At 42.5% G+C, this 25,912-nt stretch overlaps 1 protein-coding gene across 1 annotated transcript in view; it reads right to left on the reverse strand.

The window, feature by feature from the left end:
* The window catches only part of erbb4b (erb-b2 receptor tyrosine kinase 4b), a gene marked incomplete at both ends in the record, with an annotated part of 355,388 nt that overhangs the window by 98,625 nt on the left and 230,851 nt on the right, over positions 1 to 25,912 (reverse strand). Inside the window, 2 exons of the mRNA XM_083638160.1 lie at positions 5,050 to 5,172; positions 23,932 to 24,064. Coding sequence (XP_083494286.1) covers positions 5,050 to 5,172; positions 23,932 to 24,064 — 256 coding nt within the window. The remainder of the gene's footprint in view (positions 1 to 5,049; positions 5,173 to 23,931; positions 24,065 to 25,912) is intronic.

The raw sequence follows: 25,912 nt of genomic DNA on the forward strand, positions 1-25,912 counted from the left end.
TTCGAATCAGTTGAAAGAGGAGAGAAATCAAGCTTCACTCAACTTTTTTCCAAAACACAACTGTACATATTCCACATACATTCTGCCCTTATGTGAGTTCCGCTCATTAATTAGGAATCCTGGGAGTTTAGTGCCGTCCAAGACACTTTTGATTGGTTTAAAGAAATGCAAACAACGCAGTGTGTTTTTTTTCTCTCCCTATACCAGAATGATAGTGAGTTGAGCCAGACCCAGACGAGACTATACGGTCTATATATTGAATACACATTTCTTTCTTACTTTGTTACTTTTTACTTTTTCTTACTTTCTCAAATCACCCTGTCTGGTAGTAGGCAACAGCAAAACATGAGTCTCATATGCACTTCATAGCTGAAACTTCAACTGTAAGTTATGTACAGTAAAAGTTGCAAAAAGCTTATTTCCATATTTTATGGAATGGTTTACAGAATGGAATGTTTTCCAGAGTGTGAGGTTTACAGACTGTGATGTTTTCAGGTCAGCACCTCCAAGTCTGATACATGGTTCTCTTCCAGGTAAAGGTGAGGGGTGAACAACTGCCCCAAGGGAAAGAGTCTTATTAGAATATTATTCGGTTGCCATCGGCTGCAGTAAAGCGGATGTTGTATCAGAGTATTATTCTGTTGCCATCGGCTGCAGTAAAGCAGATGTATCAGAGTATTATTCTGTTGCCATCGGCTGCAGTAAAGGAAATGTATCATAGTATTATTCGGTTGCCATCGGCTGCAGTAAAGCAGATGTTGTATCATAGTATTATTCGGTTGCCATCGGCTGCAGTAAAGGAAATGTATCATAGTATTATTCTGTTGCCATCGGCTGCAGTAAAGCAGATGTTGTATCAGAGTATTATTCTGTTGCCATCGGCTGCAGTAAAGCAGATGTTGTATCAGAGTATTATTCTGTTGCCATCGGCTGCAGTAAAGCAGATGTTGTATTAGAGTATTATTCTGTTGCCATCGGCTGCAGTAAAGCAGATGTATCAGAGTATTATTCTGTTGCCATCGGCTGCAGTAAAGGAAATGTATCATAGTATTATTCGGTTGCCATCGGCTGCAGTAAAGCAGATGTATCATAGTATTATTCGGTTGCCATCGGCTGCAGTAAAGCAGATGTATCAGAGTATTATTCTGTTGCCATCGGCTGCAGTAAAGCAGATGTTGTATCAGAGTATTATTCGGTTGCCATCGGCTGCAGTAAAGCAGATGTTGTATCAGAGTACTTTCTGTTGCCATCGGCTGCAGTAAAGCAGATGTTGTATCAGAGTATTATTCGGTTGCCATCGGCTGCAGTAAAGCGGATGTTGTATCAGAGTATTATTCTGTTGCCATCGGCTGCAGTAAAGCAGATGTTGTATCAGAGTATTATTCTGTTGCCATCGGCTGCAGTAAAGCAGATGTTGTATCAGAGTATTATTCGGTTGCCATCGGCTGCAGTAAAGCGGATGTTGTATCAGAGTATTATTCTGTTGCCATCGGCTGCAGTAAAGCGGATGTTGTATCAGAGTATTATTCTGTTGCCATCGGCTGCAGTAAAGCGGATGTTGTATTAGAGTATTATTCTGTTGCCATCGGCTGCAGTAAAGCGGATGTTGTATCAGAGTATTATTCTGTTGCCATCGGCTGCAGTAAAGCGGATGTTGTATCAGAGTATTATTCTGTTGCCATCGGCTGCAGTAAAGCGGATGTTGTATCAGAGTATTATTCTGTTGCCATCGGCTGCAGTAAAGCGGATGTTGTATCAGAGTATTATTCTGTTGCCATCGGCTGCAGTAAAGCGGATGTTGTATCAGAGTATTATTCTGTTGCCATCGGCTGCAGTAAAGCGGATGTTGTATCAGAGTATTATTCTGTTGCCATCGGCTGCAGTAAAGCGGATGTTGTATCAGAGTATTATTCTGTTGCCATCGGCTGCAGTAAAGCGGATGTTGTATCAGAGAGCTGAGCCTCAAAACAAAGCTCTCAATTTACCAGTCAGTCACAGGGGAGTGACTGAAAGAATGAGACTGTGGATACAAGTGGAGGAGACCCTCGGGCTGGAGCCAGGACAAGCTGGAGGGACTACATGTCCCAGCATGCCTGAGGATCCCCCAGGAAGAGCTGGAGGAAAGGACAGCTGGGCGATAATGAATGGATTGAAGAAAACAGCCAATGTGGACTTCCAGCTATCTGTCTCGGCCTCTCGTCACACTGATGGAGACCTCATCTCACTGTTATTCATTCTGACCCCAGGGAGCACAATGTCTGCTATTACTTCCATTCATGCACCAGCACCACCAGCACCACCACCCACCCCTCCCCGCCCACCATCTCATTTCCTGTCATTAATGATCCTGCAATCTGTCTTTCCTGTCTTCTTTTCCTTTGCCTCCACTCAAAATGAGTAGGAGTAAATGACTTTTTTTGTAGATTTACATGAACAGCTACCGATGCAACATGCTGCAAACAACTGTACCCATTGTGTTACTGTATATATATTTTTGGAGGATATATTTAGTAGGGTTAGAAGAACGATATATCAGCAATACATTCCAATACTGTCCTTTCATTAAAAAAGATGGATATGATGCAGTTTGTCTGATCAATACTACATTTTTTGTCTATGGGAAGTCCTTAACTCATTGAATGCCAATGACGACAGCTGTCGTCAATTCAAATACTGACGTAGAGTGCCAAAGACGACGATTGTCGTCAATTGCGTTTTTTGACGGTGGGACGTGGATCAATCCCTGATACATCTCTGGTACAACTATTGTAGCTATTGGAGGTCTATAACCTATTTTACAGAACCCTTAGGTGGCGACAGTGCTCTCCACATAACAGAAAGGCAAGGAAAAAACAAAGAAGAAGTCGTTATGGAAACGGAAATCGCATCGCATCCGTATGCATCGATATGCTGAAGCACGTTACTGCAGCTGTGCCTGCAGCAGCCAATCTGCTCCCACAATTGAGCCGCTCCGTGTCGGTTGCGACAGCAAATCCGCACATCCACACCGTGGAGTTGTTATTATTCTCAACTGGAAGCATCGTTGCCGGTGACAAACACACGCGGAACGCTGTAAAAAAGCCTGGCTGTTCCGCACCCTTCACTGTGCGCACAGCAAACTCAGCAGAGAGCCACCACAGACAGGAGGAGGAGTGTGCAGTTGAGGCGAGGCGAGGCGGGGCGGGGCGGGGCGGGGGGGGGGGGGGGGGGGGGGGCACGCAGAGCAGCACGCAACACCCAGACAGACCCAGGCAGCAGGACAGGATTGACAAACGCAAGCCAGAATATCCGATACCCACCAGCAGCAAATCAAAACCAGCAAGAAGCTGCAACCAGCAGCGCACGCAGGGGGCAGCGCTGCTGGTTGTAGCTAAAAATATTATTCTGCCAAACAAAATTCCCTGGCCTAAACTGTTTTATTGAAGGAAATTATTTTTGAGGTGTGACTACATTAGAAAAGATTAGCTTCAGAGTCAGTGATGTGCTTGAAATGATTAATTTCACAAAAGGCCAATTATCTCAGCTTCTAGAAAAAAATTGCTATTTTTGGATGAATCAAGCTATCTTCTCCGGCTCATAACTAAAGAACGGAAAATGGGATCAATAAACTTTTTTTTGCAGATGATAGAATAGAGTCTCATCGTTCTTTGTGCGTGTTCAGTGTTTACATAGTAATATCACACAATATTCTGTGGGCCTCGAGAAATCACTGAAAACGCTCTGAAACTCTGGCACTGGGAGCGTCCGTTCTCCAAAAGTGGCTGGCACTCAATGAGTTAACCTCAATTTATCTGAATGTGACATTTTAAAGGGACAGCTCACCCTAAAATCCAAAATACGATGAGTTTTGGTGATATTGGCTGCAGTGTTTCTGCCTTCTCTCCAATACAATGGAACTGGATGGCACTCGGGTTTTGGTGCTCTAAGTGCCAAAGAAATACATTTGATAAACTCAACAACAATGTATCTTTCCAGAAATCATGACCCGGTTAGGAACTATTTTAAGGAGATTCCATAGAAGTAGGGATGTTCGATATTGGCTTTTTTACCGATATCCGATATCCGATAATGTCCAACTCTTAATTTCCAATACCGATATCAACCGATATCAACAGATACCGATATAAGCGGGCTTTTTTTCCACCAAAATTTCACGTAACAAGTTACATAATGTAGCTGAAGAGTTTAATATATAATATGCATGTTGTGTTAAAGTTGTAAGTGTTAGAGAAGCGAGCTTGTGACCAGAAGGTCGTCGGTTCAATCCCCGGGACCGGCAGGATAAATCTGGGTGGGGAAAGTGAAAAGGCAGCACTTGCCCCTCCCTCATTACCACCACTGAGGTGCCCTTGAGCAAGGCCCTTAACCCCAACCGCTCCAGTGGAGCTGCTCAGTGGCCAACAGATCAGACTGTGGTTGTACTGGTCAGCTTCCAGGTATGAATGTGTGTGTGAATGTGAACAGGGCACTCCTGAAAAAGAGAGCATTGCTCTCAGTGAGACTCCCCCTGTATTAAAAAAAAAAAAAAAATCGGCATGAAAACCGATACCGATATTTTCCGATATCGATTTTTTTATGCTAATATCGGCCGATAATATCGGTAGGCCAATAATATCGGACATCCCTACATAGAAGTATGCATGAATATGTTTCATTATTTGGTGTTGAAGCCCAGAGGAGTGAGCTCTAGAGTTTTTGTGAGGATTAGTAGGGTTTAGTAGGATTTTTCTTCTCCTGCCAGAGAGCGTAAATCCTAGAGCAATCACATTTTGTCAATATAGCGCAAGTGGCCATTAGTGCAGTCCCAGCCTATGGGACGAATGATTTGACAGTGAGAATACATTGTAAGCTTGATTCATAATTTTGGAAAAGTTATACATTTCAATGATAGAACATTTCAGTGACTGTCCTGCGACTGTAGGGCAAACAGGGGCTTCAGTCCCATATATCGTTTTCGGTCTTCAAAAACACACATTGGTCGAACCCCAGTGTGTGCTTCTGTGAGCCTGTGTGTATTCTGTGTTGTGCGTGTGTGTGCGTGCGTGTTACCTTGTAAACAGTCCCGAAGGCCCCAGAGCCGAGGATCTTGACTCTTTTGAGCTCCGTCTCTTTCAGGATGCGGAGCTGGGCCTGGTTGGGTGCTGTCCCGCTGGGTGTGAGGGGCTCCACAAGCTAAACACACACACAGCAATGTACAGGACACTCAATCAGGAGCTCTAACATAACCAGCTGCAGCCGACAACATAGTATATTCACAACATAGTATATTCACAATGTTGTACACTAGGGGTGTCACAATATATCGTCCCACGAAATTTCGCGATAGTAAAACGTCACGATATGTATCGTTGAGATGAAATCTCATATCGCAAAAAAAAAAAAAAAATTTTTTTTTTTTTTTTTTTTTTTCAAAAAATAGACTAAGAAACGTCTTTGTTTGTTGAAGTTCAATGTGTGGAAAGTAGTTCAGTTGAACAAGTCTCTGAAGAGACACATGAGAAGTTATACAGGAGAGAAACCATTCAATTGAGTTTCTGGCAAAACTGTTTACTTGACAGGAAAAACTGAAGATGCATAAAAAATAGATTAAGAAAAGTCTTGTTGTTTGAGTTTGAAGAAAAACTGAAGATGCATAATGAGAATTTATACTGCTGAGAAACCTTTTAGTTCAAAGTAAATCTAAGTGACGGTGTAACTCATTCTATTTCAAGATAAGCCTTATCTCCAATCTCATGTTTTTTCTAGTTGTTATTGTAATAACAATTTCCCACAACAGCATGTTTTGTATTTGTGCATTTCAAATAAAATACTACTTTTCCAGTCATATATTGTCATTATTCAAGTTTAAAAAAATATTGTTAAAATCGTATCGTATCGTATCGTTATCGTGAACCCAGTATCGTGATACGTATCGTGAACTGAGTGTATCGTGACACCCCTATTGTACACTGTATTCCTCTCTGCCTTATATGCTTTCCTATAAAGCAAAATACCTCCCAGCAGTAACTCAGAGCTAATCAACCCGTAAGTTAACGAAGAAGATTAATATTTTGAAATGGCAGAATTACTGAAAGAAAATCTTTTATAATATCAGTTCAAGTAACTATATTGTAATTTAGTTTAGTTGGAATTCCATGGTAAGTGTAATAAACCTTTTCCAAGTGGGTACACCCATGAATAATTGCTGTGATGATATTACAATTACCAGGTAATTATAATATATACTATAATATATACCATTCGGGGCGAAACCCTAGGCACCGCCCGCAGTTCGGCTGCTACGTGGCCTCACCTGCTCTCTTGGCATGCGCAGCGCACAATTGTTCAACTTCGCATCACTGATGACATCACTGTCACTGATGATGTCACAATGCCTATGACATCACTGATGTCACAATCCCTATGACATCATCAGTGATGTCATATTGATGATTATCAATAATGATGTCACTGACGACATCACTGATGATGTCAGACATTGTGACATCATCAGTGGGACAACAATTGAAACAGATATTGCCCATTTGCTCCTTTTTATAAGGATGATAATAGGAACGTGCTATTGATATGACCGTATCGCTCAGCCCTAGTATACCCTGTTTGTTGTGCTCTCTCTTCTGCCCCTCCCTCCTTGTTCTCTCCCTTCTCTCTCTCCATTATCATCCCCTCCCCCTCTCCATCTCTAATATAAGATTGATCAATATTGTTTATTGATACTGCTTATATACCTGTGTGTATTGATACCTGAGACACACAGGTATACCTAAACGAGCACCTCACAGGGAAGAATGGGGAGATTGCGAGGAAAGCAAGGTTCCTCAAAAAGAAAAACAAGATCCAGGGAACATGGACTGCAAACTGCAAAGTTTTCATAAAACTGAACGGACAGAATCCAGAGCAGGCCAAGATACTTATGGTCAGGAAGCTGGAAGAGTTGAACAAATATGAGTGAGTGGGGGCACCAAATCGGCTTGCACTGATACCATTTTAAACGTTTATTTTAATTATATATATTATATTATTTAGATATACATACACATTATATAGATATGCACATATACATATATATATTTAAATTGGTATTAATACTTTTGGAAATGATTATATTAGTTATATATACACATATTTATATAGATATGCACATATACATATATATTCAAATTGTTAATACTTTTTACTTTTTTTTAATAATGTTTTTATTGGAGTAGTCAGATAATATACAGGTAACATCATAACATTTGTCTCATTTTCTCCCACCCTTGACCCCCCACCCCCTCCCACTCCCACCCATTATGTTTGATATTGGATATTTTCACAATCTTTGGGTTTCCAAAAATAAACTGACAAACAAAACCACCACAACAAAAACAAACTAATATGAAAGTGTAGTTAGCAGGTTCTCTTAGTCACACGTCAAATAGTAAAGGTAGGTATACTAGAGAGAGAGATATCGATAACCAACAACAAAAACAACAATAACGACCATTAAAAAAACAAAAACAAAAAAAAACAACAAAAATTACAGGATTGCAAAAAACATCAAGGTTCTGATTCTCCGCTTCCATCATGAGACCAAGCTCTGTTGCTATATTTATAGAAATCCGAAATATAAGCTATCTACATCCCAACATTATTGGTTGACAGGGGCATCAGTATGGATGTTCGTCTATACAGCCGCAATCTGTGAAAGTATTTAGACATCCTCAGATCATCATGACACACAAGAGATGGATAGAACAAAAACAAAAAAAAGCAACAAAGAGAAAGCAAAAAGGAAGAGAAAAACAACTGTAGTGTTCAATTTAAGGGAAGAGTTTTTAATCTATTGAAGTGGGATATAAGAGGGTCCCAGGTTAAGTGGAATCTCTTGGTTGATCCCTTATTAGAATACTTTATCTTTTCCAGCCTGAGGAAAAGCATCAAGTCACTCAGCCAGACAGAGACTTTGGGTGGTTCAGCAGATTTCCACTCTAACAGAATCCTTCTCCTAGCTATTAGGGAGGCAAAGGCAACTGCATCTTTTTTACACTTTGTCAGAGATGTGTCATTTGATATCCCGAAAATGGCCAATTCAGCTTGAGGTTGAAGATCGATATGAAATGCGTCAGACAGAATTCCAAATACTGCAGCCCAAAATCCTGTTAGTTTAGGGCACTGCCAGAACATGTGTGCTAGATCTGCCTTTGCAATATGACAACGGTCACATTTATCATTAATATTAACATACATTTTAGAAAGTCTGGCCTTACACAGATGAACACGGTGTAAGACTTTAAACTGTATCAAGCTCAGGCGAGCACATGTGGTTGTGTTGTTTACTCTATATAAAGCCCTATTCCAAGTCTCTTCAGATATCTCTAAACCCAGCTCTTCTGCCCAGCCTGACTGAATTTTCTCCATTGTGGTTTTTCTAAGAGACGAGATAATATGTAATAGTTGAGATATTAGACCTTTTTGGGTGTGAGAGAGTTGCAAGATAGTGTCCAATCCTGTTTTGGGCGGCAGATTTGGAAATGTTGGACTAATTTGCCTGACGCATTGTCGAATCTGGAAATAACGAAATAAATGTGTTGGGGGTAAATTAAAATGAATGGAGAGGGTATTAAAATCTGCAAAGATTCCATCAATATATAAGTCGCTAAACTTCTGGAGACCCCGATTTTTCCAGAGAGAGAAAGTATTGTCCAGGTTACCCGGAAGGAAAGAATGGTTGTTACATATTGGACCTGACATGGAGTAGTCAGTTAGATGGAAGTTTTGTCTAAACTGAGACCAGATTTTTAATGTAGAAGATACAAGAGGGCAGGTTGTATATTGATCAAGGGAGAAAGGTAATTTAGCTGTAACCAAAGCTGGAAGTGATGTTAATGGACAGGAATTTGTTTCTGCCTGACACCAGTCAACATTGGGGGAGTGAAACCAATAAAGTATCTTATGGATATTTGCGGCCCAATAATAGTGCCTGAGATTTGGAAGGCTTAATCCCCCCTCCGCTTTATTACGTTGCAGAAATTCTTTACGTATTCTGGGATGTTTACCTCCCCATATGAAAGATGAGATCAATTTATCCATGGATGTAAAAAATGATTTGGAAAGAAAAATAGGTAAACATTGAAATAAGTATAAAAATCTTGGTAAAATATTCATTTTTATGCAGTTGATTTTGCCAACCAGAGATAGGTGGAGGGCACTCCATCTCTGGAGATCAAGTTTGATTTTATCAATCAGTGGTGTCAAATTATTGTCCTTCAGGCTGGAAAGAGTTCGAGTGATGTTAATGCCCAAATACTTGAAACCAAGTTTAGACATTCGAAAAGGCAAAGCTCTTTCTTCCATTTGTAACGCAAGGTTATTAACAGGGAAACATTCACTTTTTAACAGGTTCAACTTGTATCCCGAGAAAGAACCAAAGTTGCATAGAGTCTCCACTACGTGCTGGACAGTTAATGCTGGATCTGAAATGAATAATAAAAGGTCATCAGCATAAAGCGAAACTCTATGCTCTACCCCTCCCCTATGGATACCCTGAAAGAGTGTTGAGTGTCTAAGTGAAATAGAGAGTGGTTCTATGGCGAGCGCGAATAATAAAGGACTAAGAGGGCAACCTTGTCTCGTAGCTCTTGAAAGCGGGAAAGACTGAGAACGTATTTTATTTGTGACAACTGCGGCTTTAGGGGAAGAATAGAGCAAGCGAACCCACGAAATAAGCTTTTGACCAAAACCAAATTTGTCCAACACTGTAAACAAATATTCCCACTCCACTCTGTCAAACGCCTTCTCCGCATCCAGGGAGACAATCACCTCAGGAGTCTCCCGGGGTGCAGAGGAGTGAATGACACCAAGCACCCGGCGGATGTTAGTAAAGGATTGACGACCCAAAATGAAACCTGTCTGATCTGTTGAAATAATATCTGTCATGATGTTATCCAATCTGGAGGCAATAATTTTAGCCAAAATTTTTGCCTCCGAGTTTAAGAGTGAGATGGGCCTGTATGAACCACAGTCCAATGGATCTTTACCGGGCTTAAGTAAAAGCGTGATGGATGCCTCAGTGAGGGTTTGTGGCAAGGTCCCCTGTTCCAGAGAGTACTCAAACATTTCAAGTAGCAAGGGAGCTAGTTTGGGAAAGAATTTCTTGTAGAACTCTATTGGGAAACCATCTGGACCAGGGGCCTTGCCACTCTGCATCTTCTTAATTACATCAATCACCTCCCCGAGCAGTACAGGTTCATCCAATCTGCTTTTTTGGTCACGACTTATGGTGGGCACATTTAGATTTTCAAAGAATGTATTCATTTTTGTTATGTCATCTGGGAACTCAGAAGTGTATAGTCGTGCATAGTAGTCTTTAAAAGTTTCATTGATTTCTACAGGGTCCACTGTTACTACATGGGAAGTGTTATATATCTGTGGGATAAGTTGTGAGGCGCTTTTACATTTTAATTGGTGTGCAAGAAGGCGACCTGCTTTTTCCCCATGCTCATACACGTGCCCACGGGAGCGTAGTAGGTACTGTTCGATTTTCTCGGTTGATAGCAGGTTGTATTGTGTCTGAAGATCCAGCCTCTCTTTGTAAAGTTCAGGTGTAGGGGAGATAGAGTACTGTTGATCCAGTGCATTGATGGAATCAATAAGTTGTTCTGATTTTTGTTTCCTTGCTTTATTCAGTGTTGAAGAATATGATATTATTTCTCCTCTAATTACAGCTTTAAGTGTCTCCCATAACAGTGACGGTGGAATTGAATCTGATTTGTTGGTTAATATAAAGTTATCTAAAGCTGTGGATATATGTTTACAGAAGCCTTCATCTGCCAATAGTGTTGAGTTTAATCGCCAACTAGGGCGTTCTGTTTGATGAAGGGCAAAAGTTATGTCAAGCAGCACAGGGGCGTGGTCAGATTCTACAATAGTTGAATATTCAGCCTTTTTGACTGAAGGGAGAAGGGCTTTATCTATAAAGAAATAGTCTATCCTTGAGTAAGTACGGTGGACATGTGAAAAGAAAGAGAATTCTTTACTATGGGGGTAGAGGAAGCGCCAGGGGTCGATACATCCTGTCTCAGTCATAAAAGTCGAGATGGTTTTCGCCATTTTAGATAGAGACAGTGATCTAGGGTTTGAACGATCACGAGCTGGATCCAAGACACAATTCAAATCGCCACCGAAAATCATATATCGAGAATTTAGATTGGGGATTAAAGAAATTAGATTATTAATAAACGCTGCATTGTCCCAATTAGGAGCGTAGACACTTATAAGTACAACTGGGGTGTGAAATAATGAACCAGAGACTATGATAAAGCGCCCTTGTGGGTCTGAAACTATCTCTTCTGCAGTGAAGTTAATTTTTTTATGAATCAAGATAGCTGTTCCCCTTGCCCTAGTGTTAAAATTTGAGTGAAAGATTTGTCCTATCCAGGGTTTCCTTAATCTGGTGTGATCTGCATTTTTCAAGTGTGATTCCTGAAGAAACGCTATATCGGTTTTTAGATTTTTAAGGTGGGTTAGAATCCTGGCCCTTTTCACTGGTCCATTTAGCCCCTTTACGTTCCAGCTAGTAAAGCGGACTTCTGATCCTACCCCTCCAATTCTTCTACTCTTTGGTGAATTAGCCATATTCTACTGGGGGCAAAATGAGCAATGTCGGGTGGGGTTGAATTCTCTTGACCATTTTGCAATAGTAGCAGTGGAGCTGTAAAGACATATTAGCTGCGATATACAATGCAATCCAGATAGAAAAAGAAAACATACATACAAAACAAAAACAAAAAAACGAATAGACAACATAGAAACCAAAACCCATTGAGATACCAGTTACCCCTAAGATAGCCCCCCTAACTGAGGCTTGCCTAAATCCCACTCTAAACTTGGACTTCCGATAGAGAGGGTTCCCATTGTTTCATACAACATTCAAAACATCAAAACAAAAACAAAATACTGAGGGGTTAGTTTAAGCGTCATGTATATATAGGTGTAGATAAATAAATAATAATAGGTGAGTAGATAAATCAGTCTGACTAGACTCACACCTTATTTTACATAATATCTCTTTCAAATCGAAACATATAGCTTACCCGAGTTACTTTAATTGGCAACCATTATATGAACACCTGTACCATTTCGCAGATATGTGTTTCTCAAACATCTCAATGTTCCCAAGTAGGGATCATTTATATGTAAGAGGCGGGTACACAGGTTTCATCATGTAAGCAAGGCCCAAAAAGAACAACGTCTAAATGGTTAATCAATTAAGAAATAAAAAATAAAAAATAAACAAAATAAACAAATAAACATTTGTCTCTTCCTTTTCTTCCCCTTTTTTACGTCGGTTTGCAGTATAAGCTTAGAGTTATATCTTAGTGATTTCACCCCAAAAAGCGATTGTTATTTGGAGGTGAGAGAGATAAGAGACAAAGCAAGTATAAAACACACTTGACATATGATATCACTATAGGAGTGAAAACTCTTCCCATCCCCCCCCCCCCCCCCCGCTAGAAATGTAAAAGGAACATATAGGTTTAAACCTGATTGATTAGCAATTAGAAAATTAAAACATGCCTAAATACAACCCGAGACAGTGGCCACGGGTGAAAATGCTTTTAGATTAAATTAGTACCTACATCAATGTTTCTAAATCAGGTTCATTATGTATAGGAGGCGAATGCAAGGGTTTCACCACATAAAGCCCAAAAAAAAAAAAAAAAAAAAAAAAAAAAATCAACATCAAAATCCTTCCATCAATTAAGAAGAAAATTAATAAACAAACATCCATCCTTTACCTTCTTTTTTTTTTACATCAGTTTATAGTGTAAGCTCAGGGTTACATCTTAATGATTTCGCCCCAGTGAACAGCAGTTATGGTGATGAAAGAAATAAAAGAACAAAAACAAAACAAAAACGAGAAAAAAAAAAAACACGCACACACACACACACGCATTATGATGCCACTAGATACGTGTAAACAATTCCCCTTTTCTCCCCCCCCCCCCCCAACAAGAAGTGTAAAAACAAAAAAAAACATATAGGCTTAAGCCTGACTGATTAGCAATTAGAGAATTAAAGCAAGCCTTAATGCAACCCGAGACAGTGGCCAGTGGCCACAGGTGAGAAAGGTTTCAGATTAAATTAGTTCCATTTCAAGTTTAGAAATAAGAGATTAGTGTGGAAGTAGCGTTGAGTATTGAGGCCTCAAACGTGTCCAAAGTATAATAATATAACCAATTACAGTGTTACTTTATTTAAAAAATAATAAACTACTTAAAGAAAAAGCAACAACATACCTCTGCGGAAAGCGGTAGGGGGAGTACTTTTGATCATATTTAAACAAGACGGTCTAAAGAGTCGAGCTGGTTTCAAAAGAAATAGTAGTATAATATAAAAAAAAAAACAGGAGAGATAGAGGAAAAGAGAGAAGAAAAGAGAAAAATAAAAATAAAGTCCCACGCAATCAGCTGGTTGAAGTGTCCGTTCCATTGTCTTTTTGGTCGGGGAAAGGGATTAACGTTAGTCGGTGATCGGCTCGATGAACGCCAACTCCAGGAAATAGACGCATCGCGGCGATGCAATTAACCTGTTTCAACATGACTCTGAAACCATGATTGTGCTTCTTCGGGTGTCTCAAAGACTTGCATTTTGTCACTCCATGTGACCTGTAGTCGGGCAGGATGAAGCAGGCGAAAGGCTATCTTTCTCTGATACAGAGCTTGTTTGATGCTGTTGAATGTCGCCCTCTTCTTGGCGAGAGCGTTGCTCAGGTCTGGGTACATCCTCAAAACGGCCCCGCGGTACTTTACCTCATTTAGCCTTGCCCAGCGCAAAGCTCGTTCCTTCTCAGGAAAATGATGAAAACAAACCAGGAACGTCCTGGGTCTCGGCGATCCACCTTGTCCTGGCTTTGGTCCCGTACGGTGTGCCCTCTCAAGTTTGGGAGGATTCTGGAACACGTCGGGGCCCAGAGTCTCCTTCAGCAACTCAGACATGAACACGACTGGGTCCCGGCCAGATTCGCTACCCTCGGGAATATTTATGACACGTAGGTTAGCCCTACGGGACCTATTCTCCAGGTCATCAACACGGTCCTGTAATAAGGTGTTTTGTGTCTGCAGTGATTTTATGGTAATTTCGGCTGCAGTGAGTTTCCCAAAGTTTTCGCCAGCTAAAGTTTCTGTGTGGTCGAGGCGGCTCCGGAGTGCATCCATACGTTTACAAAGTGAATCCACGGAGGACTGGACAGGCTCGATTGATTCTCTTATTAAGGAGGACATGTCTTCTTTGAAGCCGTTTCTTTGTCTGTCCAGCTCCGCAGTTAGTTTGAGATGACTGTCGCCTCGCCTGGAAAGCAGACGAGAGCAGGCGAGCACAGTCAGGCGAGGCGTCAACAAGTCGAACACCCCCGCAGCACACTCGCTGCTGCTTTTCTTCTTCTACAGTTTGGTTTAACAGCGGTTTGTAAACAAATTAAAACATGCATTAGCGCCACCCACACTCACTGCTCAAATAACACAGATCTTCAGATTCCTTATTTATATTTTAATGTAGGCATTCCAGGTGGTATTTATGTAAAATATGGAGTGACAGCTTGGAATAGATATAAAATTGAAGTTTCTACACTTCACTGTGGGTTTGTGATGCACCTGTGTTGAACCAATGGGCGCTCAGCTTGATGCGTTTCTCGTCATCCTCTGTCATCCACAGTCGGGCGCAGTTGGTGGGGAGCAACTGCGGCGCCTCGCTCCAAATCTGCACCCGCCTCGCTCTCGCGAGAGTCACGTGACTCACGCAGTCGGGCAGGACGGAGCAAGTCGGACAACTTTCTAACCATCATGCAACGGGGCAAGCAAGGCGCTGGTCGAATCTGCGCAGAATTTGCTCATCTCAAACGAGCCTAATTGTGATAGCACCTGCTCCAATCTCGGCGTTCTTCTCTGCGTCGGCCATTGCTGCTAGTTTCTTGTCCTTCTTGTCTTTTTTACTCATCATATAGTCCGGGCGCCCCCCGCAACTCTCTCAACGAAAAATAAAAGCCACTTTTCGTTCTAGCTTTGGTGCTTTGAAGTAAATTCAGGTAGTGAAACGGGAGACCCTCAAACAAACGTCTCACCCGTTCATCGCCAAACCGGAAGTCAATACTTTTTACTTTTAAAAATGATTATTAAACTACCAAAGAAAACAACACTGTTTGACACACACCTACACACGTAACCAGGGCTCGACAGGACCGCCCGTCATCCTGGGGGGGGGGGGGGTAAAAATAGCGTCAGGGACGATGGAAATTAATTTGGGGACGGAGCCGGGACGATAGTTGAAAAAATAAAAGTAGCCTAAACACACGCTCTGCTCGTTACAATGAACGGCGAAAATGACCCGAACGCAATTGCAACCTCTTTACAACACACACGCACACTAAACAAACATGCGGGTAGAGAGACAGGCAGATAGAGTGCAACTCATGGCGCAAAGTTATTTTAAATGCGAGGAGGCATTGCTCTTAATCTGCCGTCATCCTGCCTCGTATTCGCAGGTGAGCTCCGTTTCCCCCTCTCTCACTCAACGCTGTGGTGTGTGTGTGTGTGTGTGTGTGTGTGTGTATGCCGAGCCGCGTGTCAGACAGAGCTGAGAGCTCTCTCTCTGTCTGTCGGTCTCTCTCTCTCACTAGCTAATTAAAATGACAACAATCACGTGAAAGATCACCCAACAAAAGCAACAGAAGGTGGACTCAAATCGCAGATAGAACATATATATTCGTTCCATCGACCAACCCTACTGTATAGCCGAAATAATAGTGAACACACATCCCAAATTCCCAGGTTTCTCATGACCATATGAACCCTGAAATTTGTTTGTACTTGTACTGTTCAGTAACTTGCAAAATAGTCTTAAAAACCAATATGAAAAAGAATCGTGATGAGATCATGGATCGTGATCCTGCCTGAAAAAATCGTGATATGATATTTTTGCCATATCGCCCACCCCTAGCGCCTCCCCCCTCACTGCTGCCACGGCAGTGCAGCCCCTCCTCCCTCACCGCAGCAGTACTGCAGCAAAGTGGCCAAATGAAATGAGAAACAGCTGTAAATACCTAGTGCTTTTAGATGACCGTTTGGTTACTATGACATGGATCCCTTTTGCCTGAACAAACCCAATCTGAGCCTCACTCCTTCACTCACTCTTTCTGTTGCGTGTAACAGACATTCCGACCATGCTTTTCACTTTCCAAACTCCGAAGTGAGACATTGAATATAAGAATTGAAAGCAGAGGGGCGAGGGAGATTGATGGATGAGGAGCGAGAGAGAGAGAGAGAAGGGAGAGGTGGATAATTGCGCAGCTTGAAGAGGAGTCAACGCTTTCATTGTCTCATTACTGCTCAAGTGGAGGAACGAATGAATGAGAGAGGGGGAGAGAGAGATAGGTTATGTGTTGGGAGGGAGGGTAGATGCAGAGTGGGAGAGGAACTGGTAGAAACAACAAGACAGCGATGGAGAAGCGAGGGGCTGGATTAGGTGGAGGCAGCTATAGCGTGAGAGGGGGAGCAATATAGGGAGAATTAGAAAAAGTGAAAGATGAGGGGGAGAGAGAGAGAAAGTGAGAGAATGAGAGAGAAAGTTAGAGAGAGTGAATCAGGCCTGCTCTGGTCGGCAGCCTCTGTCCCTGCGGCTCACCGAGGTCGTCTGATTAAAAAACAATAGCTGTTCTTCATTTAAATGGAATAGTAAATCAGCTTCTGCAGGGCGGAGGGGAGGAGGGCGAGGGAGCGCACACACACACACACACACACACACATAAACAATAAATAACATGCATAGAAAACAGGCATAAACCCAACACATAATGCACAATGAAACACACATAAATTACACAGACAGACAGACAGACAGACAGACAGACAGACACACACACACACACACACACACACACACGCATACACACACACACACACACACACACACACACACACACACACACACGTAAACAGCATAGACTGAAAAAAAAGATGGAAGGAATGAGTGGTTTGTGGACTCCCATGTTGGGAAACCAGGCGTTTCCCAAAGAAAACAGTCTTTTTATCATCTATTTGACTGTAAATGGGTGAGTTATATAAAAATTCATCCCCCGTACAGTGAAATTAGCTTTAGAGAGCAAACTTTTTTTAAACATGTTTATTTCTGCTGTCAAATCGAGCATTTTAACATGGGGCTCTATGGGGATTTACTCGCTTTTGCAGGCAGCCTCATGTGGCCAATCGAGGAACTGCACGTTTTTGGTACTTCCACATTGGCCTAATTCTTTCACACCGTAACTCCCCACTGGGTAAACAGACTGTACACAGACTCACAAATAAAGAAAAGCTAACTGTGCACAAGCACAGTGACACACACATACAGACACATGCACATACACACTCACATAAACAAATGAAAGCAGACATACATTATGTATGTACACACACACACACCACTCTCCGGGACTCACTAAAAAAAACGTAATTTCACCGCAGAGGAGGTGGTTGGTTTAGGCATGGGGTCATTGAGGTCAGAGGAGGTGGTTGGTTTAGGCATGGGGTCATTGAGGTCAGAGGAGGTGGTTGGTTTAGGCATGGGGTCATTGAGGTTAGACAGAGGAGGTGGTTGGTTTAGGCATGGGGTCATTGAGGTCAGAGGAGGTGGTTGGTTTAGGCATGTGGTCATTGAGGTTAGGGCTATGTTACGCTCAAGGCTGTCGTAAAGTCATGAAAAAGTGCTCATGACGAGACGACCCAATGTGAGCCGACGACACCGTGCATCAGGCACACAACACTTAGGCATGAACACCGTGCATCAGGCACACAACACTTAGGCATGAACACCGTGCATCAGGCACACAACACTTAGGCATGAACACCGTGCATCAGGCACACAACACTTAGGCATGAAACACTGTGCATCAGGCACACAACACTTAGGCATGAACACCGTGCATCAGGCACACAACACTTAGGCATGAACACCGTGCATCAGGCACACAACACTTAGGCATGAAACACCGTGCATCAGGCACACAATACTTAGGCATGAACACCGTGCATCAGGCACACAACACTTAGGCATGAAACACCGTGCATCAGGCACACAACACTTAGGCATGAAACACCGTGCATCAGGCACACAACACTTAGGCATGAACACCGTGCATCAGGCACAAAACACTTAGGCATGAACACCGTGCATCAGGCACACAACACTTAGGCATGAACACCGTGCATCAGGCACACAACACTTAGGCATGAACACTGTGCATCAGGCACACAACACTTAGGCATGAACACCGTGCATCAGGCACACAACACTTAGACATGAAACACTGTGCATCAGGCACACAACACTTAGGCATGAACACTGTGCATCAGGCACACAACACTTAGGCATGACGACACCGTGCATCAGGCACACAACACTTAGACATGAAACACCGTGCATCAGGCACACAACACTTAGACATGAAACACCGTGCATCAGGCACACAACACTTAGGCATGAACACCGTGCATCAGGCACAAAACACTTAGGCATGAACACCGTGCATCAGGCACAAAACACTTAGGCATGAACACCGTGCATCAGGCACACAACACTTAGACATGAAACACCGTGCATCAGGCACACAACACTTAGACATGAACACCGTGCATCAGGCACACAACACTTAGGCATGAACACCGTGCATCAGGCACAAAACACTTAGGCATGAAACACCGTGCATCAGGCACACAACACTTAGGCATGAACACCGTGCATCAGGCACACAACACTTAGGCATGAAACACCGTGCATCAGGCACACAACACTTAGGCATGAAACACTGTGCATCAGGCACACAACACTTAGGCATGAACACCGTGCATCAGGCACACAACACTTAGACATGAAACACCGTGCATCAGGCACACAACACTTAGGCATGAACACCGTGCATCAGGCACACAACACTTAGGCATGAAACACTGTGCATCAGGCACACAACACTTAGGCATGAAACACTGTGCATCAGGCACACAACACTTAGGCATGAACACCGTGCATCAGGCACACAACACTTAGGCATGAACACCGTGCATCAGGCACACAACACTTAGGCATGAACACCGTGCATCAGGCACACAACACTTAGGCATGAACACCGTGCATCAGGCACACAACACTTAGGCATGACGACACCGTGCATCAGGCACACAACACTTAGGCATGAACACCGTGCATCAGGCACACAACACTTAGACATGAAACACCGTGCATCAGGCACACAACACTTAGGCATGACGACACCGTGCATCAGGCACACAACACTTAGACATGAAACACCGTGCATCAGGCACACAACACTTAGGCATGAAACACTGTGCATCAGGCACACACCACTTAGGCATGACGACACCGTGCATCAGGCACACAACACTTAGACATGAAACACCGTGCATCAGGCACACAACACTTAGGCATGACGACACCGTGCATCAGGCACACAACACTTAGGCATGAACACCGTGCATCAGGCACACAACACTTAGGCATGAACACCGTGCATCAGGCACACAACACTTAGGCATGAAACGGCATGTTTTTAGGGAGTCCCACCACTCTACAGCCCCAGCCAGTGAGCAGGGAGCTGTCCAGTACTGGTAGTGCTGAAACTGCAGTGAGCCTGAACAGCTAGAGTACTGGAGCTGTCCACCCTCCGGAGTACACTGTGGCACTGAAACCATCCAACAACCACACACGCACGCACTCTCGTTTTCTCTCTCTCTCTCGCACTCTCGTTTTCTCTCTCTCTCTCTCTCTCTCTCTCTCTCTCTCTCTCTCTCTCTCTCTCTCTCTCTCTCTCTCTCTCTCTCTCTCTCTCTCTCTCTCTCTCTCTCTCTCTCTCTCTCTCTCTCTCTCACTCACACATTTAAATACTTTTATTTGGATCCAAAGTAGAGCAAATATTACAGACCCAAACATTTTAGAAGAAGGCCGCAGTACAGTACATTTATATTGAACCAGACACTGATGCATGTACTTCTTAAGCACAGGAAAAGACATTGCAGCAAGATGATGACTTAAATATAATGTATGCAAACTAACATATGTAAGCATGTTTAGCACTCAAGGGTATACAAAGCATCGTCTTCTCCAGATAAAGAGGCTGCCTATTATTGCTGAAATGGAGCAGTATTTTGCTAATTTTTTTGCATCAGGCTTTAGCAGCCTGCCTAGTTGCAGTCCACGGAGCAGGAGTTTGTGGACATGCCCCAGACTCCCAAACACAAGCACAATGAGTTGGCAGCTGTAGCCTAGAGTTGTAATATATTCTACCAAGGGCTGATATTTCATGAGTTTGGTTGTGAAGCAGGTGTCCATGTACAGATCAAAAGAGCAGGCTATTTCAATGATGGTGACTGACTTTCTGCTTTCATTGATGAAAACAATGTCTGTGGTATTTGGGATATTGTGCAGTGTGTTATTGTCGGTGGTGTTGTGATTGAACCAGTCCAGTTTGACAGTGCTGTGTTTGTGCATTTGTGTTGTATTGTCCTGTACTTCTCTGATGCTGTTTGACACCAGATCCACCAGGCGGTCGTGTCTGCTTATGTAAAGTCCTTTGTATTGGCTGCAGCCGTTTTGGATATGTGCTATTGTCTCTTTGTCGCGGGGGGTTGGGCGTAGGATACAGTGTGGGTCATGTGTTGATGACACGCGCGCGCGCACACACACACACACACACACACACACACACACACACACACACACACACACACACACACACACACACACACACACACACACAACATGCAACAGATGACTGTCACATGGTAAGGACACAAGAACAAATCCCATGTGAAAAACGGAGCCACACAATGACAAAATATAATATAAAAGTTTAATCTTAGCTCAGTAAATACTTTATAGTTAGGGTTATAGTTAGGGTTTGGGGTTACGCTTTTTGTGTTGTATTCACACCTCTAGGTCGTTTGCTTTGTTTCCGATTCAGGGGCTTAATTGATACAATTGTTGCATTTATGCCTTGGTTTGTTTGTGTTCACACAGCCACAAATCAAACGATCCAAATAGTATTGCCAGACTTCCTGGATTGGCCAGCAGACACTCTGATAGGCTAATAGCCTCCCAGGATGGAAAAAATAATTCCCAGAGATTTTCTATAATTATAAGAATGCGTTTTGTTAGACCTACATTAGGCTATGTCAGGCGTGCGCCATGCGAGGAGAGAGAAAAAGAAAGAGAGAGGGATCAGGAGATTGCCTATTTAGGCTATCTATCGAGAATTTGGAGATAGAAGATCAAAGACCCTCGCAACGTCTGCTATTACTATCACGGAGACTTCAGACGATTACGCATATGAACACCTGTCCTGTCAGGAATAAAATATTAATAAATAATTTAATAATAGCCTACGGACATTTCGAGGGAGACATGCAATCACTGATTGTCTGATTGAACCAGACAATCTTATCACAAAGAAGGCTGGCTCTGATTACCACGACTTGTTTTTATTTATTTATGGAGACCAGATAAGTTGATCGAGTTCAAACTGATGATGTGATGATGTAAAAATCCCCCAGTTTATCCATGCAAACTGTTGATATCTGGAAGAGGTATGCTCTCAATTGCATAGCACGGAAAACGGATGTGTGTGTGTATCTCTGACCCTGTGTCATTATCAATAAACAGCTCCGTGTGTGTGAAAGAACCACAGAGAGAGAGAAAGAGAAACTGCTCCACATTTACATTTATTTCCTCGGTCTTGCTGCTACTCTGAGAGTGCACGCGAGAACTGCTGCATTAACCCACTCTGCTAACACAAACGCTAGTTTCACAATCGACAAAACAGGATCTGAATGATTTTGTTTTTAAACGATAAAAATGCTCGTTCTTCAGGCCATTACGCACAGCGCAGTTGAATACGGCAGCTGGTTTATCAAAAAATTTGCAGTGTTTACTGCAGTTGTGTCGGATTGAGGTCGGATCACGTTCTCACCACAAACGAACCACAACAGAGTTTGTTTGAAGTGGACTGAGACCACCCTTTCTTGGCGATCTCGGTCCACTCGTTTTGTCCCGCATCCAAGTGCGATTGCTGTGTTCACACTCCCCCAAACGAACCGCACCAAGGCGGAAAACGCTCTCTGTTTCGGAACAACTGCTCCAAACGAGATAGGTGTGAATACACCCTTATATGTGCCACTTTTGTCAGATAGATTGCATTTACTACACCAACACATCACTGCATAATAGATGGAGGGATGACAGCTGGTTTGTTCCTGGTAAAGCTTTGTTTTTGTTCTCTGAGGCGTCTGTTCTATGTGAGATAATGTGGCACTGTAATACAGTATGGTAGATGATTGCTGGCAGTATTTGTATGTGGACAGGTGTGGTGCTCTGCTGAAAGAAAACCAAGTACATGTGAGAGCAGTAATATAAGCCATAGGTGGCGATCTCTTCATTACTGTCACTACCAGCAGATCTCTTCATTACTGTCACTACCAGCAGAGATCTCTTCATTGCTGTCACTACCAGCAGAGAATTGGACTCTTGACTGACACTTATCTCCTTTGAAGAGGGAGAAAGTGGTGATATAAGACCCTTTTTTCCTCTGACTTTATGGAAATCAGGGCTTTAAATGGCATGGTCACCTAGCTTTTAACACAAAGTGACTCTTCTCCTGTCTTCTAATGGTATGGCCCTCACCTCTTCCTAACAGAGGTGTCCTCGCCTACATTATATACAGTAGCATGGCAAAGTGAACACCTGAGCCTCTGACTTTCTGACACTTGCTAGTTGCTACACCTCCACAATCACCATCTGCAGACGTAAAGGCGTCTCTCCGCCTTTCTTTTTCTTTAACCCCGTTCTTTCAGTCCCACTTTCACTTTCTCTCATTCTTTGTGTCAGGCCAGGCCTCCATTACACACACACACACACACACACACACACACACACACACACACACACACACACACACACACACACACACACACACACACACACGGCCTTTTTATTGAAGCTCTGTCTTCTCCGGGAAATGGATGTTTAAAATACGTGTCAATCAATGTGCAAACTAGGACTGCACAATTAATCAAAATATTATCTAAATCACAATATGGCCAAGTGCAAAATCCAAATCGCACAAGCAGCTGCAATGTTTTGATAAAGGTAAAATGTGTCACAAGTTAACATATCAGTAAATGCAGCATTGTGGTGCTACAGAAATGCCCCGGCCTACAAATCATATTCTCCAGACGTAAGGGAACATGCTTTTTTGGTACAGACCCCAGTAAAAATCACATCTTTTTTCAGTGAAAATGAAATGCAAAAATGTATTACCATTCCCACTAAAATTGTGAATCATATCACACACAATATCAGTCAGTATAATCGCAATATGATTTTTTTTGCATATTGTACAGCCCTATGTTACTACATATTCTTCCTGTTTTGTTACATTGTGGCATGGTGTCAAGAAGGAATGGACGATTTATTTTATTTTTATTTATTTTATTTTTGTTTATTTTACTCTGAAATGTACCTTAATACTGTTTTTTGTATGCCCCAATTTATATAGGACCAGGGGTGGGGAAGGAATGGGGTTAAGGGGAAAAAAAAGAAAAATCCTTGTAAATGTACTTAATGAACTCATTGAATGAATAAATACATATTGCAAAAAAACTAATTTAATTCTGCCACTTTTGTTCTTGAGAAAAATTCAAAAGAGCAACTCTGTGACTCATTTGTCCTTTCATTCATTTGCCCTATGTCTGCACGGCACTCTTTCTGAACCCAAGACACCTTGCCATACCGAATTCACACCCAGGTCCTCTCTATTTCTCTGGTGCTCGAGCTCACTCTCCAACAGCATCTGCATTTCTCCTCTCCTCTCCGGCCCCCGGCCGTGCTGCTCACCTCTGTCTCCAGGAAGCGGCGGAGAGCTCTCTTCTTCTTGATGCTCTTCCGGCGCACGGACACTGCCATGCTCAGCGCCACGATCACCACCACGAACAGGCCGCCGATCACCCCCGCCGCGATCAGAGGGGTTCTGGAGGGGAGGAGGCGGCAGAGGTATTATAGTTCTGTATTTTTCATTTCTTTTTCTTTTTCTTTGGTTTTTAATTTTTCTTTTCAATTCACTTCAGTTTCAGTTAGTTTCCAAAGTGGGTTTGCTTGTTTCAGTTTTTGTTTAAAAATGTGTTTTGATTAGTTTTGTTATTATTATTATTATTAAAATTATGATTATTATTATTTTATAATAATATGGGGGTATTTGTCAGGGGCAAGATTTAAGAAGTGCAGAATAGGTATAACAATATAACACTTTGTGAAGGCAATTGACTCAATCCAAATTTGACCAAATTGAGAGACTAAAAGTAAAGACATTTTCTGTATATATTTTAATTTGTAATAAAGTACACAATATCGTTTCAGTTAGTTTTAGTTTTTTCTACAGTCTAGTTTTCGTTTTTAACTCAAATGTTTTCTTCACACCTAGTTTTAGTTCTTAGTTTAGTTTTAGTTCTTTACTTTATAATAACCTTAGAATGAAGAAAAGGGTAAAGAGGGAAAGACAAGAGAGGAAAGAAGACAATGAGGAGGCAAGAAACATGGAGACCAAGATGAAGAAGATAATGACCGACGATGAGGAGAGGACGGGTTGGACATGATGGCCAAGGAGGGGAGAAAGACAACGGGAGGAAGAGGAGAGAAGCGGGCGTCAGTCGTGTTTCCATTACCCTCAGAAATGCGCAAAATCTAAATATCGCAATAGAAATTGGGTAATGGAAACACGTAAATTTCGAAAAAACCTCCCAAATATCGCGAAACGTTTTTGCGCTCTCATGAGGTGGTTTTTCAGACGTGTCGATATAGCAGTTTATCGCAAAAGTGTAATGGAAACACTTTTTCCGCATTTGCACGTCATGTGACCCGTCTTCTCCTTTGGAAAAGCAGCGGAAAATGAGGGAGAAACGGTTCGATAAGCCGTGGCAAAACCTCCACAGCAAGTGGAAAACTTTGAAGCAACGCTACCTAGCAGAAAGACGAGTGTTGTGCAAAAGCAGAGCCGGGGTAGATCATGTTTAATGGCAGAAACCGGTCCATGGTGACAGCAGGCTGCCTGTGCGCGCATTTGAGCGGCGAGATGAGTGGATGAAAAGCACACACCGGTGCGGTGCTCCTGACTGAAGTGAATACAGTGACTGTGAGCAATACATTACTCACGTTTCAGGTGCAATGTTATAATACACAACATTCTGATTGAACCAAATCAGCCTTTTCCCCCCTCCATCTCTAAATCGGACCAGTTGTAGGCTATTAGGCTACCTTTTTTCCTCTGTCTGTCGCGCTCGCATTCACCGCAGCCAGCAACATTTTGCGACTCATTTTCTTTTGAATTGATAATCAGGCTCGTTTATATGCGTTGTAACTTCATGTTGTGATTTGCATTGACCATTGGTTAGATTTGAGCATGCAGGGGATGGGATATGGGCAGATCCCCGTGCGTAATCACTGTGGCAGCTGCTGGTAATGGGGAATTGCGTTCAGGTGTGTGCGCCGTCAGACCAAACTCAACTTCAATGGAAACGCCTACAAGTCGCAATTGTACATTGTCGAAGTTGTAGAAATATCGCAATTATTTTGCGAAAAACTGTAATGGAAACACAGCTACACGCTGCCGTCCGCACAAAAATGACAGCGATGATGAACATGAGCAAAAACATACTTTTTTAGTCTGTTTTTCCCGGTATGCTTTCAACTGGTAACAAATACCCATGCAGAACCTCTCGCTAAACTTGAGGCCGAGATCAAAGACACGGAAATGACCATCGGAGGAATTCTCCACATCCGTCATTTGAAATCAAGCCTCTCAATCATCATCGCCCTGAGGCGG

The sequence above is a fragment of the Poromitra crassiceps genome, assembly GCF_964638095.1.
Source record: "Poromitra crassiceps genome assembly, chromosome: 6".
Classification (NCBI taxonomy): Eukaryota; Metazoa; Chordata; class Actinopteri; order Beryciformes; family Melamphaidae; genus Poromitra; species Poromitra crassiceps.